Genomic DNA, 22,635 nt, shown 5'->3' with positions numbered 1-22,635 from the left:
GTCAGCCTGACCTTCTTGTACTTCGGGATTCTCTCAAACTCAGCCAGAAAGAGTGAACACCTTTTTCCTGTTCCTAGACAGGAAGGCCCTGAGGTATTTAATTTTGTAGACAGGGTTGATGTAGCCCAGAGAAGGGAAGATCCTGACAGATGTCATCCAATGAGTGACTGTGAGCGACAGAATTCCAGGGCACAAGTGTGTCTCCACCGGAGGCCACTAGGGAATCTTCTCATGGTGATGTGACTCTAATACTTCATCGACTTGAAGGTAACGGCTAGAATACTAACCCATAGGGGACAAAAGTGATGCATGCCATAGAGACAGGCTGAAGAACCACAGCCAACAAACTTCCCAGTGTCCCCAGGAACCCCAGCTAAGTCTGCCTTCTTCCTTAAACTCTCTTGGGAGAAATTATATGTGTTATTCTACCACATTCTGTCTGATCTGTCTGAGTTGTATGTTAACACATATAAGTGTCATATTCCAAGCAGGTGACTTGAAATTTATGTCTCTGGGGCCTAGGTTGGGATTCCTTCTAACTTAATTCATGGAACACGTTGGTCAGGACACACCTGGGTCCTTGCCTTTCGTTCCTTCTTCTACTCTCATTGAAGGCCATGGCCTTCATATACCTCTGTTCTAGGACACATCTTCTGCTCAGAAAGAGTGATCCAGGGAGGACCAAGACACACTGACCCGTATCCAACAACTCATGCTTCTTCATCAGACCAGGACTTGGCATGGATGTCTCCCTCCCTGTGTTGTTCCTATGCATCAAACTGAATTGTTAATGTGCACATCTGTTCTCCCAAATAGGCTCTGAGATCCAGTAAACAGGTCAATGTCTAGCCACCGGTCCTTAAAACATGAGGGATGTTCGGAACAAACTCTCAGTACATTTCCCTGTTTGAACAAGACAGGCAGGGCAACCGGTAGGCATTTAAGCAGACGCACAGGTGGGTGGTGTTGATAGAGTGATAGATGGGAGGATTTGGATGAGTAGAAAAAGAAGAAAAGAACGGGGGGGGGGTATCTGGATGCATGAGTGCATGGATTGCGGATGGTTGGATAGATGAAAAGCTAGGTGGGGAAGGTTAAACAGAATACAAGGTTGGTCAGCTTTTTGTTGCTGTGGCAAAATATTCAGCATACTCAACTAAGAGGAGGGAAACCTGCGATTGTGAGATGACTCAGGGTATAAAAGTCCCTGCTGCTAGGCCCGATGACCTGAAGTTGAACCCCAGGACCTACATGGTAGAAAGAAAGAACTGACTCCTGAGTATTGTCCTCTGGGCTCCACATGTATCTGTGGGATGTATGCATACACACACAAACACACACACATGCACACAGAAATAAGGTATTTGTATTTTTTAAAAAGCACATTCTTTTTTAAAATTTATTTATTTGTTATGTATACAATATTCTGTCTGTGTGTATGTCTGCAGGCAAGAAGAGGGCACCAGATCTCATTACAGATGGTTGTGAGCCACCTGTGGTTGCTGGGAATTGAACTCAAGACCTTGGGAAGAGCAGGCAATGTTCTCAACCGCTGAGCCATCTCTCCAGCCCCTAAAAAACACATTCTTAATAAGATATTTGTAATTTAAAAAAGGGGAATTTTGTGTGACTGTTTCAGTCCATAGTTGGTTGGACTCATTGGTCTGGGTCTGTCTGGAAGCAGACCATGGAGGTGGGGAGCACGTGGTGGAGCTAAGAAAGCTGCCCACTTCCTTTTCATGGCAACCGGGAAGCAGGAAGAAAGGGACAACAGCATCAGTACGTCCCTGAAGGACATAAGATTTAAGTTCAATAGACTTATTGCTCTAACTAAATCCCATCTCCTAAGGCTTCCCAATAGTGTCAAGTGACCAAGGCTTCATTCAGCACGCTAGCTTTCGGGGGACATTTAAGATCCGACGCATAGTAGTTAGCAGTGGGATGGGCGGGGCTATGGGTGGCGGGCATCTGAGTGGAAAGTTGGCTAGTGGGTTGATGAGAGGACTGGGTATGGCTGGATGCAGAAGTGATGGATAACCAAGGTGGCGGATGAGAGCAGAGAGGGGAGGCGAAGCTGGGTAGAGGTGAGAGATTGGCCACGTGAGTAAGAGGACTGAGTGTTTAGTGGGCAGATGAGTTGGAAGCCTGACTGTGTGAGTCAGAACATTAGCCAAAGCCAAAGACGAGCTGCACTGTGCACTACGCAGTGAGGTGCTGGGAGAGTCAGAACACCCGGAAGACGTGGGCCTCACGTTCCTGTCTCCTGCTGCCCACCCTGTAGCTGTGGAGACAGTCAGGTAGGGCTGGTTGTTTCATTACTCTTTACACTTCGCGGGGCCTGTCACCCCGTTCCCAAACAAACACACCTGGAGGCTTATTATTACTAAGAAAGCCAGGCCTTAGCTTGGCTTAATGCTAGCCAGCTTTCTTAAGCTTAAATTCTCCCATCAATCTTTTGCCTCTGGGCTTTTTCCTATTCTTACTTCTGTATTTCTTACTTTTACTCTTACTCTTACTGGATGGCTGGCAGCTGGCCCCTAGCATTCTCCTCTCCTTTTCTCTTGCTTCTCTTCCTCCTCGCAGACTTCTCCTATTTATTCTCTCTGCCTGCCAGCCCTGCCTTTCCTTTCTCCTGTTTTACTTTGGGCCGTTCAGCTCTTTATTAGAACAGCCAGATGTTTTAGGCAGGCAAAGAAACACAGCTTCACAGAGTTAAACAAATGTGACATAAAGGAATGCAACACATCTTTGCATCATTAAGGAAATATTCCCAGCATAAAAAAAAAATACAACACATCCTAAAACAATATTCTACGGCATGAGGAATCTGTGTAACTGCGGATCAGGCACTGCCATGTGTATCTAGATTAAGCCCAGACCCTGGGGACCCGTGAGCTGGAGAAGTCCCAGGGTCACTGGGGCAGGAACACTATGCATGGCAGAGACAAAGCCAATGATTCCAGTGATACAGTCAGAGGATCAGCAAGTGAAGTGTCACCAAGTGTGTGGGTGACTGTCTGCGCCTTGTTCCAAAGGTGATTCAAAGATGAAAAGGGTCTTTCTTGTCCATTAGGGGAATAATTCTTCCTGGTTGCTGTCCAGGCCGAGAGTGGATATCTGAAGAAGGAAAAAAAAAAAAAGAAGAAGAAGGAATTCAGTCTTTTAAGCAAATTCTCTCTCTCTCTCTCTCTCTCTCTCTCTCTCTCTCTCTCTCTCTCTCTCTCTCTCTCTCCCCCCCTCCCCCCCCCCCCCCGTCTCTCTCTCCCTTCTCCTCCCCATTCTCGCTCTATTTTTGCTTGTTTTATGTTTTGAGACAAGACCTCACTATATAACTCCAGTTGGCCTGGATCTTGTCTTGTAGACCAGGCTATCCCAGAACTCCCAGAGATCCGCCTGCCTCTGGCTCGTGAGTGCTCGGATTAAAGGCGTGCACCACCACACCCTGCTGAAGTAACATTTCTTGCATTGGTTACGTTAGCGTTGTGACAAATGCCTGAGAGAAACCCCAGAGTGGAGAGGCTTGTGCTGGCTCCCTGTTCAGAGTCTTTCGTTCCATCAGAGCGCGTCAGAAGGGGTCAGTGTGTGATGGCCAGAGAGGGTAACAGAGACTGTTCACTGGGCAGGCCAGGAAGCAGAGATCAAGGCTAGAACCAAAAGCTGGGCTATGCCCCACCCCCAAAAACCACTTCCACTGTGTCTCAAAACAGCGCCACCCACTGCGGAACAAGTATTCGAGACAGGCCTTTGGCCGGTACTGGCTAGTTTATGTCAACGTGCTCTGCCGCTGTTTCTAGAGTCACTTTCTAGAGTCTAGAGTGAGAGACTGAGAAAATGCCTCCCCGAGGACGGCCTGTAGGCCAGCCTATAGTGCATTGCATTTTCTTCACTAGTGGTTGATGGGGGAGGGTCCAGCCCGCTGTAGGTGATGCCACACCCGGGCAGGTTTTCCTAGAGCAAGCCGTGGAGAGCAAGCCAGTAAGCCACACTCCTCCATGGCCACTGCTTCAGCTCCTGCCTCCAGGTTCCTTCACTGAGTTCCTGCCCTGACTTCTCTTTGATAATGGACTGTGATGTGGAACTGTAATGAAAAAAAAAAAAAAAACCCTTTCCTCCCTGGCTTGCTTTTGGTCATGCTGTTTTATCCTGGCAGAGGACACAGACTAAGACAGGAGGTCATTTTCGGTTCTAACGATGATATCTGTAAATGAAGAGACAAGGGATAGCAGGTTTACGGCAGGTTTTCCTCGCCTCTGGATCCCGCTTCTTTATGCTTGGCTTCCAGACAGTCAGAAGGGAAGAGGAGACCATAGAAGAGTGTTTTAGACCCAAATTTCACGTGCTAAGTATTTGTTCTGTCTTCCTTGGACCAAACCAGGGCCGGCTAGCTGCCAGATTCTACATACTACATGGGTACCTACAGATTAGCAGAACCCAGGAAGGTTTCAGGGTCTTTATTTTCCATGGGTTTATTTTCCATACAAGGGCATGGGTTAGATTTTAAGACATGGCATTGGAGAGATAATTAGATAGATAGATAGATAGATAGATAGATAGATAGATAGATAGATAGATAGATAGATAGACAGATAGATAGATGATAGACAGATAACTTCTTTGTATAGGAACTTCAAAAAAAGAGAAAACTTTGAAACGTTCCTATTTTTGTTTTCTATTTTTGGTTACATTTATGTATGTATGTATGTGTGATTTATTGATTTATTTTACTGTGCATGTATGTCCCGTTGTGTGTGTGTGGTAGGGTGGTCAGAGAACAACTCCCAGGAGCTGGTTCTCTCTTCCATCACATGGATGTCAGGGATCAGTCTCAGGTCATCCTGGCAGCAGGCACCCTTACCCACTGAGCTGTCTTTCCCCAGCCTGGTCTCTGTTTTGTTTTGCTTTGAAACAAGGCCTCCCTGGATTCCCAGTCTTCCTAGGTAGCCTGGAACTTGGAAGGCAGACCAGGCTGACTCAGTCTTGTATCAATCCTCCTGCCTCAGACTTCTGAGCATCAGAATGTGTGTGCCATAAAGCCCACCTGGAAGGTTCCTGTATGGATCTTTCTCTGCTCACTAGGATGTGGTCATGTATTTCATGTATATGTGCCAGCATGCACAAATGTGTACAGGGACATGAGTATACAGGTACATAAGTGTGCAGGTACATCTATGTGTGCTGGTGCTTGTGTACATGCGTGTACACATGTGGGGAGGCCAGGTGTAAAGTCTGGGTGTTGTTCCTCAGGTATCATCTGCCTTGGTTTTGACGCAGGGTCTCTCATTGACCTGAAGCTCAGTGATTAGGCCAACCAGTGATCCCCATAGATCCTTCTCTCTGTCTTCCCAGCTCTGGGATTATCAGTACATTCTTCCACACCCAAAAACTTTACATAGGTTCTGGGGATCAAGCTTAGGTCCTGATGCTTGCAGGGCAAGTTTGGTGCCCATCACACACAGCAGGTAGCTTGCAATCATGTGAGACTCCAGTCCCAGGGAATCTGACACCTCTGCTACATGCATGCACATGCACACACACACACATACATGCACACACACTCAAGCACACACACATGCACACTCTCACATATGCTCACATGTAAATAAAACTAAAATTAAATATATATTTAATTTATAATTTATAACTATATAATATATAAATTTATAATTTGTAATTAAATCTATGTTGGAATCACAGCAAGCCCATCAGTATTGTCATAATTGACAACAGACAGAAGTGGCAGCTGCATATTATGCTACTGATAATTCATATTCTGGCAATGGCACTTCTCCCGCTTACTGTTCAGTGTTTGGCTTCCAAGCACTTCAGGCCGCAGCGTGAGCAGCACTTCTCGTCCAGGGGACAGTCGTTGTCCTTCAAGCACTTGGGCTTGTCGATCTTCGAGCATATCATGGGCTTACTTGGGCAGAAACCTGTTTTGACTTTGTGAAGTAAAACAAGACACTTGACTTGAAATACTTGGAAATAGTCTGACGTAAGTTTGGAAACCCGGGTAATGTTTTATTCTTTGTGTGTGTATGTGTGTGTGTGTGTGTGTGTGTGTGTGTGTGTGTGTGTACATAGGTGTGCTTGCCTATGTAGGTGTGGGTGGAGGCCAGAGGTTGACATTATAATGTCTTTCCACAATCAACAAATTCTCTTTTTTCTTTAAATGAAGTCTCCCACTGAACCTGAAACTCTTCACGCAGTTCTATTGGCTGACCACTGAGCTTCTGGGATCCCCTGTCTCTGCCATTCAGCGTTGGGGGTCACAACTTTGATGTGGGTTTGGGGGATCCACACTCAGGCCCTCATGTTTGTACAGGTCCCCTCAGTCCAGGTTTTATCCTGACTAAACCTCTTCTCTTTCCTCTACGGTTAACAAGAGGCCGTGTCAACCCTGAATAATGACCTGAAGATCAAGAAAGGCCTTGTGCAATTGTGTAAATGGATAGGACCTCCCCTCCCCACACAATAAACAGACTTGAGTTACACAGTCCCAGAGTGATAGTGGGGGAAGGAGTCTCAGAAGAACCCAGAACCCCTATCTTATCAACAAGGGGGACTGAAGACTACAGTGCCCCAAGCCTTGCAGAAAGGCAGGACAGGTGAAGTCAGCCGAAGCCACCGGCTCCCGCCATTCTGTTGTGCTGTGACTTAACCGCTCCTCAGGCTTAGAAGCCGGGGGCAGCATCTGCTTCAGAGGCATTTACACGCTTCCCCTCCCATAGAATACAGGTTTATAAGGGTAATGCACCCAGTGGAGGTGTGTGTGTGTGCGTGCGCGCGCGCGCATGCAGGTACATGCTCACACCTGCCGCTGGACCATCAACTCACAGTCACTGAAGGATGAGGACTCAGAATAAATTTTTTGGGAGGAGGAAAAACAGAATAATTGCACTCATGAGAGGTTTTGAAGAACGGTACAAGGATCCAGAGATCAAGAGGTTGACATGAGAGCCCTCTTTCTTTTTTAAGTCCCCTGAGATATCAAAGATTAGGGCAAGAGGCATCTGAAATCCAAGGGACTTCTCCACGTCCCAGGCAGATGCTGGTGTAATACTCAGGAGGCTGAGGCAGGAGGATGGTTAAGTTTGAGCCTGGCTTGATTCTTTAGTAAGATCCAGGCCACCCCAGACTCTGAGGAGCTTCCCTACCCTGCTCCATGGGGTACCATGGCATCCATGCCTATGCCCAGTAGACCCTGGGAGGCCGGCCGCCAGTCCTTACCTAGCCAGGCCCTGGCACAAATGAAGCCACACCTGGACTCGCAGCACTTCTCCTTCTCCAGGCAGTCCATGTCGTTCTTGCAGGAGGGCGGGCACTCCATCCTCATTTGGAAAGGGAAGAGTGGGCACTGTCCCTTCTTCACTGCAAGGAGAGGCAAGGTGAGCTTGACAGCACCCCAGCACCCCACTGACCTGCAGCAAGCTCCTCCTCCTCCTTGTGGGTCATACTTCCTATACCTTGCTTCAGCTTACCCTGACCATCACCAGTAGGCTGAGGAGGAACAAAAACATAGGGCGGGGCTGGAGAGATGGCTCAGTGGTTAAGAGCATTGCCTGTTCTTCCAGAGGTCCTGAGTTCAATTCCCGGCAACCACATGGTGGCTCACAACCATCTGTAATGAGGTCTGGTGCCCTCTTCTGGCCAGCAGACATACACACAGACAGAATATTGTATACATAATAAATAAATAAAAAAAATAGGGTGTTCCGTGCAATAGAGTGGGCTTAGTGTCTGAAGCCCCCCCACCACAAAGCCCCAGTCCTGCCACTCAGTGAGCTCAGGGTCTCTGAGAAAGAGAGGAAATGATGTGAAAATTGTCACAAAGCTGCCGTCTTCAGATTTGCGATGTAAACACCGTCACTTTGCCTCTGGTAGATGGAGTTCCTGCTGCAGTGGCTGTAAGGACATCTTCTCTCCTCGTTGTTGGGCTGTCAAGGGCTCCAGATGTTGTGAGAAAGATTCCCTTTGGAATGCGTACCTCCCTGGGTAGCATAAAAGGACTCCATTCCTTCTTTCCTTTTTCCTTTCTTCTTTCCTTTCTTTCTTTTTCTCAGGTCAGATTCAGACTTGAAATTTAAAAATATATATATATTTCTTCTTGCATCTGTTTCACTTTTAATGTTTTGAGACAAGGTCACATGTAGTGCAAGCTGGTCTTGAACTCACTGTGTAGTCAAGGCCACTCTTGAACTCTTTATTATTATTATTATTTTATGTGCATTAGTGTTTTGCCAGCACGTATATGCCTGTGTGAGGATGTCAGATCCTGGAGTTACAGACACTTGTGAGCTGCCATGTGGATGCTGGGAACTGAACCTGGGTTTTCTGGAAGAGCAGTCAGTGTTCTCAACCACTGAACCATCTCTCTAGTCCCCAGCCTTGAACTCTTAATCCTTCTTCCTCTACATCGTAAATGCTAGGACTATAAGACACTATACCTGGCTCTGGCTCATGTATTTGACTCACAAAGGTATTGCCCAATGTCCTTCGAGTCCATGACTCCATGGTTCTCTACAGCAGTGATTCTCAACCTTCCTAATGCTGTGGCCCTTTTATATAGTTCCTCATGGTGTGGTAGGTGACCTCCAACCATAAAATTATTTGGCTACTGCTTCATAACTGCAATTTTGCTACTGCTATGATAGGTAATGTAAATGCAGGATATGCAACTCCAAGGGGTCATCACCTGTGGGTTGAGAACCTCTCTGCATTCTCAAGCCTTCTGGAAAGGGGAGCATATGGTCCTAGCTTCTTGGAGTCAGGTCATAAATTTGGTTTTGCTGTTCAAAGGCTAAGAAATTAAGTTAAAACTTCAGCTCTACCCCAACCAACCATGCATCACTAGGCAGCTAAGTGGATTGTTCTAACTCTGTTTTCTCATCTGCAGTGTTGGTGATGGAGCCAAGTATGGTGGCTCAGACCTGTAACACCAACACTTGCATGGCTGAGGCAGAAGACTTGCCACAAGTTCCCAGCTAGCCTGGGCTACAGAGTGAGAACAAACAAACAAAACAAAGTGTTGACAACAGAATATTTGTCAACCTGACTCAGAAAACTTCAGAAATACAGTGCCAATAAGTCAATCATATCTCTTCCAAGGTGGACACATACATTTTGAAGATCGGCAGTTGCCACACCAGGAAGACCCAGCATGCCATGCCTTTTATATCTCTGTTGGCACAGAATCCTATCAACAATTCAGCAAGACAATTGCTCTTCCAGAATCAAGAAGGCAAAGAAACTTTCAGTGGACAGAGGGGAGTAGGATTTTAATCCACATTATTTAATACATAAACCCCACAGCACACTGGCTCCCAACATTATTGGTCCTATTCATTGCACTGAAGAGCAAATATGCAGAATTTACCTCTACCTCACTCTCCCAGGTCTACAGCTACTCCCTGGGGTTTGGAACAGACCTGCCTATGTCTATTCTGCTTCCTCAGGATGATGCTCAGCAGGTTGGTGTGATAACACATCTTCCTCCAAAGAGTTAGACTTGAACTTCAGGTTCCACTGGCCAATGTTTATGAGCAAGTTTTGCGTGTTGTCTCATTTTGCGGGGTTGGGGAGACTTCAAGAATAGAGAAGTCATGGGTAGTTGGAGTGAAAACTTGAGAGTTGAAAAAGCAGTTTAAGCCCTTGAGTAAGGGCCAAGGAGAATTAAAGTGTTCAGGAGAATGGTATGAAAACCACATTTGGAAAGAGAGAACCCGAGGCAGTTGCCTGATTGCTCAAAAGAGGGGAAGAGGCTGGACTCCTGAGATTACTCAATGCTACTTGGAAGCTAGAGAGCTTTGGACATGAGACCAAGGAGTATGAGCTTTTACCTGTAGGCAATGGAAACCTAGGTGGGTGGGAGACTTTAAAATAGAGACCGTTTGGAAAGTCACCTCTTCAGATGGGAGGTGGCTCGGAGCAGGAAGGACCATGCCTTCCCCTTGTCATTCTCTGAGCCCAAGACTTCCATGTGTACATCAGGCCAAAGTGATTGGGGAGAAGGGGCAGCCCACAGGAACACTTCAAGATGTGGCCTGGCTTCCGGAGGCCTCCTATCTACTTACTTGCCCTCATTTCCAGCCTCACAATTCTTATGTCATCTGTTTCTGGTCACAACAACTCCATCGTGTAAATTCTGTTGACGTCTTCATTTTATATCTCAGCCAAAACTCACGAAGGCAAGCAGCCGGCTGAAGGCCTCTTACAGCAAGCAAAAGAGCCTTGGTTTGGATCGAAGGCAGATTAGCCTCACAGCCTGACGCTCTATAGCTAGACTGGTATAATGTTAGTAGTTAAGCAAGGACCTCAGACTACTAGGGACATGGCTCTTACCAATTAACATGCAGGCGTTCTTGCAGTCCATCTTGCTGAGGAAGTTGTTGGAATTCCCATGACATCCACTGTATGTAAAAGGTCTGCAATAATGCTTCTCAGAGTCAAAATACCAGCGAGTCTGATTGTCATGGCAGTCTCCTGCGTCTGAGGGTAACATGCAGGGTTCTGAGGCGAGGAAGGAAAGCAAGAGTGTAAAGCGTGGGCATGAAAAGAGGAGGTCAGGCTCCAGCCACAAGCCCTCATCATAATCCCTAGTATTACTGCTCTGCTCATAGAAAAAGTCGGTGAAAAAAGACATAGGTGGATGAAGGAGGTGGGCTCGGTGAGTTAGGGCATTTGCCTGGTACCAACCCTGATGACCTGAGTTGACCTCCAGGGAGGAACCGGCTCCCACAGGTTGTCTGCTGATTTCCACAATCATGACGTGGCAGCCTCCCCCCAAATAAAAATAAGCAAATGTAGCAGTAACAGTTTTTCTTTTAATCCCACCCCCAACTTAATTTTGTGTATATGTGTGTTCTACTTTCTGGTATGGTTAGGTACCATGTGTGCAGTAGCCTCCGAGGCCAGAAGAGGGAGACAGATCTCCTGGAATTGAACATTGGGTGCTCTGCAAGAGCAGCAAGGGCTTTCAACTAAATTTTCTTTTTATAAGACATAGGCATGATTCCTAGCATCCACATGGGGCTCACAATTGTTTATTACTCCAGTTCCAGGGGATCTGGTAACCTCTTCTGATCTCGGCAGGCACCAGGAAAACATGGTATCTATACATACATGCAGGCAAGACAACCACACACATGAAATATAAGCAAATCTTTCTAAAAAGATTTCTTGTCCTGGCTCTTCTTCTGAGCATTGCCAATAGAGGACATTACAAAACCACACTGGAGCAGATCCGTCTTCCTGAATGTCTTGAGCTTTGAGAGGATAAGTTATCCTCATTCTAAATGCCCTCTTTAGAGATAAGAACCACTATTTAGAGATAAGAGCCATAGATGCTCAGTCATAGAATGAACCCATCTTTGGACAATATCTGATGTAAGGCTAACCCTCACTTCTCTAGCCCTCTGTGAACCACCCAATCCAAGCCCAAATCCTCTGATGGACTCAAACAGATCTTTACTGAGACAGAAGCCTCATGACTCTATGACGAACGTGCTCCATGATGGTCATGAACAATAAACACAACTTGTTCAGCAAGTCATGGTAGCCTTAGGCCAAAAAAAAGTTGATCTCATAAGGCTTTGAGTTAACAGAGAGCGTGGGTTATTAAACACTTCCACCCAGCAGGTGCACAGGTCCCCTCTCTTCATGTCCCCTGTGTAATTTCAATTTTGAGATATGGAGAGGCAATATTATCTTTATATATATATACACATATATATAGTGTGTATACATATATGTGTGTATATGTGGGTATGTATACATATGTATGTACATAATACATACATATGTTCATTTATTTTTCCTTTTTGAGACAAAGTCTCTCTGTGTAGACCAGGCTGTTGTGTAATTCAAAGAGCTCCACCTGCCTTTGCCTCCCAAGTGCTCAAATTAAAGGCATGTGCCACCACACCTGGCTCCTATCATAATATATCAGTGAGATCTTTGTAAAATTATGGAATGAATGAATGAGTCTCTGGGTTGATGGATGCTTTGTTTCTCAAACAACAATTAGCATGAAGTTTGGCTTTTTACAAACAATAGCTTTAACACATGGTGGACATAGAAAAGGCACTAGTTATGGGTGAATGATTGAGCGTCCTACAAAAGAAGTCTAGCATCAGTACTAATGACTTGGTAACCACTACACCTGGACGCCTGACTTGTACTTGAATGCAGAGAGTTAAATTACAGAATGAGAAAGGCTTAAACACTGGCATATGGTCCTGCCATCTGAAAGGATTATTTGGCTAGTTTTCTGCCTCCCACCTGGATGCCAGTACCTTCATAAGGATCTATGCATAAATTCCCACAGGAGAAAGGACAACACTTGAAATGTGCCTCACAGCTGAAGTCTGTTGTGCATGGGTTTGGAACCCTACTTCCGCATTCCAACCGCTTGCTGGGGCACTCACCCACTTTCTCTGCAAGAAAGAAAGACCCAGGTTCACATCCTTGAACACTATGGCTCCTTTCCTCCACGGCAAAGGGGAGCTGTGAAAATCTCAGCCCTTTGTCATCTACCCCGACCCAGTTCTTCCCTTGCTTGTACTCAGGGGCCACAGCTGTCTCCCCACCCTTGGTTCCTTCCAGTGGAGCTAAATCAGGAGTTTGTGCTCGAGTAACTGAAGAAAGCCATCTTGGAGTCCAAGGCATGTAACTAGGTGGAGACAAAGCCATCTGTCTTAAATGAAAGAGTTACTGCCTTGTGACCTGATGACATTAACCCTTGCATCCCCTGCGTTCAGCATCACAGTCTGCAGGGGAGGTTGCTCAGAGGACGGACTGCATGGTAGAAAGAGGAGCCTTGGCTTTGGACGTTCTTCCCCTTTCATCAGCTAGTTCTGAGCTCCCCTTCCTCCCTGGATGGCTCTTCTGAGTCACTCACCTTGTGTGCACGCACCCAAGGGCTCTTGCACATGTCCTCGTCTCAGTTGTCTCTTCAACTTCCTGAACTCTTTCTGGCTTAGCATGTCCATTCTCCTGGTCTGACTGGTTCTGGCATCTTCCCCCGGGCCCACTCTCTATTCTGAACTGAAGACCCTTGTTTCCAGTCATCTGAGGAAAAGCTACTCAAGTGGTTCTCAAGAGCCTTTCACCTTCATGTGTGTACACAGAACCAGTGTTTGGCGGGCTTAAAGAGCACCCTGCACTCTGTTTCCAGGCTTGACCTTCAACACGTGAACAACTCAGTTGTGAAACACCAATACTCCCCCAAACCCCAGAGTCTGATCCATTTAGGATTTGGGCCAATTCTGTTTCTTAAATCTCTTCCCACCCCCACCCCCTCTCTTTGCTGCCCCTTCCTCAGAGTGACACCTGGCCTCCTGCCATGGTTCACCTCCACTATTAAGATGAATCCTCTCTGGCCCTCTCTTTTCAGACTCATGCCTAATGAATAATTAAGTTTTGAAAACTCAATGACACATACTGAGGAAAGCTAGGGAAATAATTTGGGGTAAACAGATGAGGAAGCCATAGAGTGGTAAACAGAGACAGCTCTCTGGCACCCTGAATCCAACCATTGTCAACCAATGCCAGCCTTTGCCTCATTCCAGCCCTCAGTCCCCAAGAGCACTTCCCAGGAAGAAGAACACACGTTTGATTTTGGCAGTGTACGATGCGGAAGTCTGCTCCAAGGAGAGGAAGAGAAGCAACACAAGAGCTCCACTCCTCCAGAAGCTGGTGGAGCCATGGAGGGGAAGATGCCTGTGTAAGCAAAGAACAGGGGCCTGAGTTAGGCACATCTGAAGAAAAGCGCACGCCGTGCAGAGAGGGTTCCCAGCCCCACTTACTTCATGGATGAGAAAACAGAACCAGAAGCGAGAAGGGGTCTGTTGGAGGGTAGCGAGTGAGACAGGCCTGGGACAGACACCTCAGGATCCTCTGTGGCACCCCATACTTGGCCACAGGGCTGCAGCTGGGCCCTTTTGGTCACTTTCCCACTGTCTCGCTCCTGGGTAACAGGTCACACTTGAATCATCACAGAGCTTTGCTTGGAATCGTTGCCAGGTGGCTTTCCCGTGCTCACGTCTGAAGCAACTTCAGACACGTTTCAGGGCCTTTGCTTTGTTCCACTGATGACAGGAATAGAGAGCATGAGGTTGTCTGGAGACCTGGGCAGGCAGTAGAGTATCCTGGTGCCTCTGAATAGCACAGGTACACGTACATACACGCACGCAGATACACATGCATAGATTAAATACACAGACACACAGACACACGTCCCAAATGGCCTTGGGTTAACAAAGATTCTTCTCATTCTTTCTAGCTCCATACAACTCTGGGATCTTATGATTCATCTAGACAATTTGACAAGCAGACAGCAGACAGTCCCCCTTCGAAGCTCCAGTTTCATCATGCTTCTTCATGTCTCATATGTATCTTTAAAATGTGTGTGTGTGTGTGTTGGCACATGTGTGTCGGGGGTGTCAAGCACATGTGCAGCTAGAGGACAATTTGGGGGGTCTGTTCTCTTCTCCCACTGTGAGTTCTAGGGGCAGAACTTGGGTAAGTACCTTTACCCACTGAGCCAGCACCTCCTACAGGTGTTTTTTTTTTTTCTTCCAAGATGAAAAGACCCAGTGATATGCCACTTACTCCAGGCAAACACATTCCAGAAACAGTGAAGAGGAGGGGGAAGAGAAAAGGGGATGTTTTGATGCCACGGACAAAACCAAACAAAGAAACAGGACAAAGCACTAACCAAAACAAACAAACAAACCAAACAAACAAAAAATCGTGTCTCTACTTCTCATATGCCACTCAGTTATGGGAATTCCGGTTCCAAACAAAAGGACAATTCAAAGTTCTTCCCCTGAGGATGTGGTTCGTGGGAACAAAGCAAAGACAAAATGGGTGAGAATCGCCAAGAACTGTCTCAAGGGGTAAAGGCTTGTTGTGTGAGCCTGAATGCATGGTTCAGTCTTCAGAACCCATGGTGGGGGTGGGAGTCAGGAATGTGGTACATATTGTAACCCCAGACCTTGGAAGGAAGATACCGGGGATCCCGGGGCAGTCTGGCCAGTTAGTGTAGCCTACTTGGTGAGTTCCACATCAGAGAAAGACTCACTCAAAATAAAGGTGGGTGTCGCCTGAGGAATAACACACAAGGTTGTCCTCTGACTACCAACACGTGCACACACATAAACACACACATGCACACACGCACACAAACATACACGCACAGTGTGGAGACTAGAGAAGAGAGTGAGAATAAAGTTTGAGAGTTTCAGGGTTTGTCTCACTCAGGGACGGCCTATGGTATGCCACTGTGATTTTAGCTGTCCAGCCTAGAATTAGGATTCCAAGTAAAAGAATGTGTCTGGAGTGCCACCAATAACTTATTTTTAAGTCCTTCAGACAGTTTCCATATATTAACTTTCGGTGTTTTGGATAATATTGTCCTTATGCATGGTTTTAATTAGATGTACTTCACCCCCCCCCCTTTCTTTTCCTCAGAGTTCTCACTTCTCAGCATTTGATTTCATATTAAATTGTCACCTCGCTCTTCCGGAGCATCTTACACATTACCCTTTTGGTTTGAAATTTTACTGGGCAAATGATGATTAGGCCTTTTATGGAGTAGAATGGTATGTGAGGAGTGTACATTGTGGGACAATTCAAGATAATACATCATTGGTTCAGATATCACTGTTTGTAGTGAGAACATCAGATCTATTCCCTTGGCAACTTGGAAACCTACAGCACGTATTATTAACAGTGATCCCCATGAGGCACAAAGATCTTAAAACTGACTAGACTTTCTTTGCCTGGTTTCTGTGGAAGACATACCTGGGGAAATGGAGTCCAGAGGTGGCAGGGAGAGCACTGGTCATGGGCACCTAAGGTGAAGACCCCAGAACCCATGGGAAATTGGAACAATGTAAGCAACTGTTAAAGCCAGCTCCACCACAGTGAGACCAGTAGAGAGCAAATACCCTAGAGACTGATGGGCAAGCTGCCCCAGAATACACAGTACAGCAACAAACTGTGAGGAGACTACCTCAAGCACGGTGGAAGAGGAAAAGCAGCCCTGGAGACTGCCTTCTGACCCGTCCCCAGTTACACACACACCGTACTGCATTGCTCCACATAGAAGGCATATCCAGGGCAGGAGTTGGGCATCATGGCTCAGGGCTGTAATAACAGATACTCAGAAGGCAGGAGGATTACAAATTCAAGGCCAGCTAGGACAAGGTAGGGAGCTGAAAGGGAAGGAGACAGAGACTCAGGCAGGGTCATTGAAAAGGAGAAAAAGGACATACAGGGCAAAACCACAGATAATTAGGCCAGAGAGGGAGACAAGATGCAGCCAAGGCAGGATGCAGCTCGATTGATCTAATGCTGGCCTAGCATGCCTGAAGCCCCCTGCCCCAGCCAAGTCCCATGTAAACCAGGAGAGGTGAGGCAGATCTGTAATCCCAGCACTGGGGAAGTGGATGCAGAAGGAGCAGAAGTCGTCTGCTTCATACGAAGTTCGAGACCAGCCTGGGATAGATGGGATCCTGTCTCAAAGGAGAGAAGGTGGAGAGAGGAGTATTTGGAGGAAAAAGGAAGGATGGGGGAAAGGAGGCAAAAGAAAGAAAGCATTGCTAGACGGTGGTGGCGTACGTCTTTAATCCCAGCACTCAGGAGGCAGAGGCAGGCAGATCTCTGTGAGTTCGAGGCCAGCCTGGTGTACAAGAGCTAGTTCCAGGACAGGCTTCAAGGCTCCAAAAGCGACAGAAAAAGCCTGTCTCTAAAAACCAAAAAAAAAAAAGAAAGAAAGAAAGAAAGAATGAAAGAAAGAAAAAAAACAAAAAGAAAGAGAGAGAAAAAAGAAAGCATTGAAGAAGAGAGGAATCACAGAGAAAAAAGGCTAGGATATTCCCAAACACCAATTTACCCCTGGGAAAAGGAAGGTTCTGGAATCACATAACTTTGCTAAGAGATTCTAAGAGACCCTAAGCAAGTACACCCCTCTCCCCAGTGTGGCAGAGAGCCAGAGACCTCAGCTTGCAGAGGTCCAGACCAGAGAGTCAGAGGCCTTTCCTCCACAGGGTGACTGTGGGTACAGCTAGGCCACGAATGGCCTCCGGAAGTGAACATCACTGGCTCATGTCCAGAGTTGCTTCCTTGACGGTTGGGGCACAGACCTCAGAGCAGAAGCCGGAGCCACTGACCAGTTCCACCCAGCTTAATGCTTCTGGCCACACAACTGCTTCTTAAGATGAGACTCTGGGAACTTCTGCCATTCCTGGTCCTCTTCATCTTCTTATGGGGCATCCAGGAACCTAAGCTGGCAGAGGGGTTCTTTCTCAGTAAGTACTGGGGTACAGTTCTTAATATGGAGAGAAGTAGCTTGATGGGGTCAAAGAACAAAACACACTGCAGATGAGAGGGTTTCCCCACCCCAGTCCCAGACCCTGGTGGGAGTGAGATGTTTGGGGTCACTGTTTCCCCGTCATCCTGGAGAGGTGCCCTGGGTCACACAGGGGTCTCTGTCTGTGACAGCTGACTCCCTATCTTTATAAGGAATTCTTCATGCACTTCAGGACTGGTGTGCATTGAATGGACATTGGGAATTAAGTAGACAAAAGGATCTCCACTTAGGATGAGCCTCTCCCTAGCAGCACCCCAGCAGCTGCCTTGCCTGCCCACTGCAGCTCCCCAAAGCTTTCCTGTATTCACAGGACCTTACCTGTGTGCTGAAGAACAGCCTCCAGGGTCCCTTCAGATGGTGAAGCAGGGAGATTTCATCCTTACCAGCTAAAACACACTGAGCACTTGAAGGTCGTGGGGGAAGTGAGTGATCAGGAGGCCGTGTGACAGGAGCAAATTCCGGGTCTACTCCTTGAGAGCTGTGTGATCTGCACAAGTCCACAGAGCCTCGCATGCTCTGGACGCCTCTGCTCGCTCCATGGGACACTTTATCAATATTAATCACTGGAAGTCCTTTATCAGTATTCATCGCTGTTCTTTTAGCCCAGGCATCTTGACCAAGGCTTTTCAAACTTTGTTCCATAAGCCTTCAGGATGACAACCTAGGCAAACACTGAGCTACAGGGGCCAACGAAGGCCAAACCAAATGATCAGAACAGTCCCAAATGAGCAGGTCCCTCTCTGGGGAATCTTGTAGGGGTGGAGAGAGGGCTGGAGAAGGTTCTGGGGAATAGGTGCTGAGTCGCTGCTGGGGGCGATGGGACCAGTGCTGTGAAAACCTGAGCCCCTGAGGGTTGCCTCTCCTAGTGACAGGTGAGGGGCCAACAAGCTTCCTCAGCTCTGCAGTGACACTCTGGAAGTAGGAAGGGAGAACAATGTCTCCTTCAACTCCTCAGGGGACCACATCTTCTTCTTTTCCTACAGGAATGTGCCCAAAACCCAAAGTGAAGTGTACAGATGTAAATACAGACGAATGTTCACAGCATGCACACTGTCCATCAAGGCAAAAGTGCTGCCAGTTTGTCTGTGATAAAATATGTATGGACCCCAGAGACGGTAACTGTCCCGTTCGCTGAATTGCTTGCACCCTCCTATTTTGGTACTGCCATGCTTTCTGGGTTCCACTCCTGCCGTCCTATGCTGGTACTGCCATGACCTCTGGGTCACCCCTCCTGCCTTCCAATGCTGGTACTGCCATGTCAGCTCCTAGACCACTGAGGGTTAGAGTTTGACCGTGATTATCTTGACATCTGATTGGTGCAGATTTTGACAGTGATGGACAAAGAGAGACGGTGCTTTTTCATTTTCCTTCCATTTCAGTATATGAAGGAAACAACATCCCTTTTCTTTTTAAAGAAAGATTATTTTTATGTGCGTGAACATGTTGGCTCAATGTATGTATGTATGCACACCAAATGCATACAGTGCCTCTGGAGGAAAGAAGAGGGTATCATAGCCCCTGGAACTGGTGATATAAATAGTTGTGAGCTGCCATGTGGGTAATGGGAACTGAGCCCAGGTCTTCTGAGGGGTAGTAAGTGATCTTAGTGAAACATTTATCTAGACCTGGCCTTTCCATTTTGAACCTCAGTTAACCCTTTTATATGAGTCATGTGACCCCTTAGCTACTCTCAGGTGCTGTTCTGAGATGCAAGTAGCTACCAAAGTCTCATCAAACAGCAAAAACACGTCTGGCTGTTCATAAGTTGAGACAGGTGTCCGGAGTTTCCAGGCTCGTTTGTCCAGGTCTCAGACTAACATAAAACCCAGGAAGCCTCCCCTCATCGCGTTAGCCTCCTATACTCTATCTCTGCTCATGTCCTTGAACTCCAGACAAGACCCTCAAAACTACTCGCCCATTTATCTATCAGCAAATATTTACGGGTGCCCATGACACCCAGATTGGGCTCCTCAATGAGGCTACCAAAGATTATCCTGGGAAAGCCATATAGGACTTGAAATCTGAAGGACGGGTAGTGTGCAGGTAAACACAGGGAGAAGTGGCTTTCCAGACACCAGCAAGTGCTCATGGGAAAACTCTGTGCTAGGAGACATGTGATCAGGTGTGGAAACACTGGGAGGTGGAGAAGGTGGAGATGGTGGAGGATGAGCACTCAGACATCCGGCCGTGATCCTCCTCCCTGTGATCCTAACCCCGACTGTGGTCTACTCAGGTTCTGGTTGCTGAATCAGGGAATTAAGGCTGACCTCAACCTTGACATTCTCCTACCTTAGTCTTTGGGTGTCTGGGGTTCTAAGAGTGCACCACCATATCTGGTGATTCATCTACACTTAACTCCCTCACTGGTGTATGACATCAGGGAGTGGCTTCATCTCTCCAAGTCTCATGCCCTCTACCTGCACAATGAGAACAGAAAGAGAGCTGCCATACCAGAGGAAATGTCAACATGTGTCAAAGGCTAAGACCCACGAGCAGCACTTTAATAGCTAAACTTGTGTGATTGTAATGGAATTTTTCAGTGGTGAAATCAGTTGTTCATTAAGTGCATAAGTTTGGGATCTTTATCTCTTTCCTTCTTTCTTTCTTTCTTTCTTTCTTTCCTTCCTTCCTTCTTTTCTTCCATACTTCCTTCCTTCCATCCTTCCTGCCTTCCTTTTTTTTTTATTTCTGAGAATATTCCTGAAACATCCATTTCTTGCCAAAGATCTGCTCAGAATGGCTGTACAGGGCTAAGGTACAGTATTTGTTCATGAAGAACTCAGTTTTCCTGCAGTCAGAAAATATGGTTAAACCCACGATAAATCTTCATCACAGACATAAAACAGATGCATTAAATCAAGGGGTAAAGCATGGACCCAGGAGACATCAGAAAGGCAATGATGCTGGGTTGTTTAGATATTGCAGACATGGTCTTCTATGTAGCTCAGGGCAGCCTTGAAATCGCTGCAATCCTCCTGCCTCGGCTTCCCAAGTGCTGCGATGTCAGGCAAATGTCACCACGCCTGGCTACTGGGAGGCTTTTGAAGAATGAATAGGAGTGTGCCTTGCTAGCCAGAGCAGCTCGGGCATTGAGGAGGTGTGAAGGCGTGGAGACTAGGGAGTAGGCTGACTTTCAAGGACAGTTTGAAAGAATGAGCGTTAAGAGCAGCAAAAGAGAGAAGCTGTGGAGAGGGAGGTATGGACTTTGGGGTTGGAAGATAACTGTCCTGAGCCAGTGCATCAGCTCCCCTGACGTCTAGTGGACTGGAGATATTTTAACTTAGATGGTGGCCATTCCTGGCAGAAAGGAAAGAGACGGCCATCCTTGCCGTTTATGAGGCCAAGTCCTCAAGCAGTCATCATTCAGATGCTGAGGAGACACAATGGCCACGTCTGCTCCTGGGACGGTCCTGTCCCGACCAGCAAGGTGGTTCTTTGTGTTGTCATCCTGCAGCTGAGAAAAAGAAGACCAAAGAGGCTGAAGTGACTGGTCACATTCCCAGGGAACCAGAAGCACAGCTCTGAGCTAGACAAAGAGAGCAGTGGACAGAGGAAGGGGGCGGGGCTCTTCCTGAGGAGACAGGCATCCAAATATCTGTCTTCCATTTTTTCCCCACAGATTTTTGCACTCTGCCAAAGAATATTGGCCCCTGCATGTTTCGTGTTCCACGCTGGTATTATAATAAAGAAACTGGGGTCTGTACTCAATTCATCTTTGGTGGTTGCATGGGGAACCGTAACAACTTCAAAAGTGAAAGTATCTGCAAATCCATCTGTAAAAAATGATGTAAGTGCTAAAGGTCCCCAATCTGCATTTCCACTAAAGTTAAACAGCAATCTGAGCATCAGTCCTTTCCAAGGCCAGGGCAGTCCTGGAGGTGCAAATGAAAGGACCTGGGAAAGAGAGGATAGGAGGGAGGCAGAGGGCAAAGGGAAGCCTGCAATTCTGAGGGGAGCAGTGGGAAAAGAAAGGACACAGGAGCAGGGAGCACCTGACCCAACTCAGAGGAGGAGCATGTGAGCTGCCATGGTCACCACACTGAGTTAACAGGTATAAAGTGGTATAAATTAGAAGGCGCGAGCTGATCCCAGCAAGCCCATCACTTCTGTTTTCCCTGCTTGCCCGGGGATGTGAAAATCATCCCATCCCTTTCCATTTGCTGAAGGATCTGGTTCCTACGGTGGCTGAAGCCCAGCATCTCCATCCTTACCCTTGTGTCTTACAGATCTGTCTTCCTCGATAGGAAAAGGTTGAGCTACAGAAAGCTCCAGGTCTTGGAAATTTGAGACTTCCTTCTGTGAGTCCAAGGATACTCTAGATTGGCTGACAGCAGTCAAGTCTTAGCCACTAAGATTCCGGCTGCTCCCACAACAGAACTGCAGAATTGGCTTATTCTCTTTCCCTCACGCCAGCGTCTCTTCAAACGTAATGCCCTTAAGCCTTTTGACTCCTTCTCAGTGTAAGACCCTGTCACCTCAACCTCCGGGGCTCTCATTTATTCCTATGAAGACTCTAGTTCCTCCTAATAAAAAGATCATGCGAGTTTTGATGTTTCAGAGTCTGAATAACTCCTCTGTTGTCTGCTGGTGTTAATATCGTTTCACAGCCCTCTGTACGCAGATGTTCACGTCTGTCCACAGCCCTCTGCATGCAGATGTTCATGTCTGTTCACACCCCTCTGCATGCAGATGTTCAGTTTGCTCACAGCTCTCTGTGTTTAGATGTCCCTGTCTGATCAGAGTACTCAATATGTTATCCCTATCTGCTCTTGGTCCTCAGTATAAATTCTCAGATAACAACAGTGTTGTAAGTGGGCTGCTTGTTTGTCCTGGCCGCTCAGAACTGAAATAATCACACAGAAAACATATTATTTAAATCACTGCTTGGCCCATTAGCTCTAGCTCCTTATTGGCTAACATTACATATTAATTTAACCCATTTCTATTAATCTGTGTGTCACCACATGGCTGTGCTTACTGGCTAAAGTTCTGACATCAGTCTCTGGCAGGACTCCATGGCTCCTCTCTGACACTGCTCTTCTTTCTCCCAGCATTCAGTTCTGTCTTCCCTGCTTACCTAAGTTCTGCCCTGCTATAGGTCCAAAGCAGTTTCTTTATTCATTAATGGTAATCACAGCATACAGAGGAAAATCCCACATCACGACAGATTATGAATCTTCTACTAACAGCACAAAGAGAAGAAGTGTGAAAATCATGACAATTGTGGATCAGGGGAAATGTATCTATCCTGTAGTGCTAAAGAA

General features: G+C 46.8%; 2 protein-coding genes across 2 annotated transcripts; one reads left to right on the top strand and one right to left on the bottom strand.

Annotated features, from left to right (window-relative positions):
- Positions 1-5,799: 5,799 nt before the first annotated feature.
- On the bottom strand, positions 5,800-16,134 carry Wfdc8 (WAP four-disulfide core domain 8). The gene is made up of 7 exons (XM_050150969.1): positions 16,084-16,134; positions 13,803-13,963; positions 13,607-13,716; positions 12,291-12,431; positions 10,339-10,506; positions 7,228-7,368; positions 5,800-5,939 (listed from the first exon to the last, which is right to left on the bottom strand). Exons 1-7 carry the CDS (start codon positions 16,132-16,134, stop codon positions 5,800-5,802), a joined length of 912 nt encoding a protein of 303 aa, XP_050006926.1.
- Positions 16,135-17,177: 1,043 nt separating this feature from the next.
- On the top strand, positions 17,178-21,916 carry LOC126507101 (WAP four-disulfide core domain protein 6A-like). Its single transcript, XM_050151277.1, has 4 exons — positions 17,178-17,309; positions 18,355-18,486; positions 20,991-21,158; positions 21,598-21,916. The coding sequence occupies exons 1-3, from the start codon at positions 17,189-17,191 to the stop codon at positions 21,155-21,157; spliced, it is 420 nt and encodes a 139-aa protein (XP_050007234.1). The 5' UTR covers positions 17,178-17,188; the 3' UTR covers position 21,158; positions 21,598-21,916.
- The last annotated feature ends 719 nt before the right edge of the window (positions 21,917-22,635 follow it).

This window comes from Alexandromys fortis, unplaced genomic scaffold, assembly GCF_014885135.2.
Source record: "Alexandromys fortis isolate MF-2015 unplaced genomic scaffold, M_Fortis_MF-2015_v1.1 scaffold_27, whole genome shotgun sequence".
NCBI classification, from domain to species: Eukaryota; Metazoa; Chordata; class Mammalia; order Rodentia; family Cricetidae; genus Alexandromys; species Alexandromys fortis.
The sequence above is the reverse complement of the archived record's forward strand: the minus strand, read 5'-3'. Positions and strand labels throughout refer to the sequence as shown.

Coding starts and splice junctions, on each gene's coding strand:
- Wfdc8 (XM_050150969.1), bottom strand. CDS start 16,134: ATGCCCAACTCCTGCCCTGGATATGCCTTCTATGTGGAGCAATGCAGT. Junction 13,964..16,083: donor ATGTGGAGCAATGCAGTACG/GTGTGTGTGTAA, acceptor CCTGTTACCCAG/GAGCGAGACAGTGGGAAAGT. Junction 10,507..12,290: donor ATGCATAGATCCTTATGAAG/GTACTGGCATCC, acceptor TCCTCGCCTCAG/AACCCTGCATGTTACCCTCA.
- LOC126507101 (XM_050151277.1), top strand. CDS start 17,189: ATGCTTCTGGCCACACAACTGCTTCTTAAGATGAGACTCTGGGAACTT. Junction 17,310..18,354: donor GGCAGAGGGGTTCTTTCTCA/GTAAGTACTGGG, acceptor CTTTTCCTACAG/GAATGTGCCCAAAACCCAAA. Junction 18,487..20,990: donor ATGTATGGACCCCAGAGACG/GTAACTGTCCCG, acceptor TTTTCCCCACAG/ATTTTTGCACTCTGCCAAAG.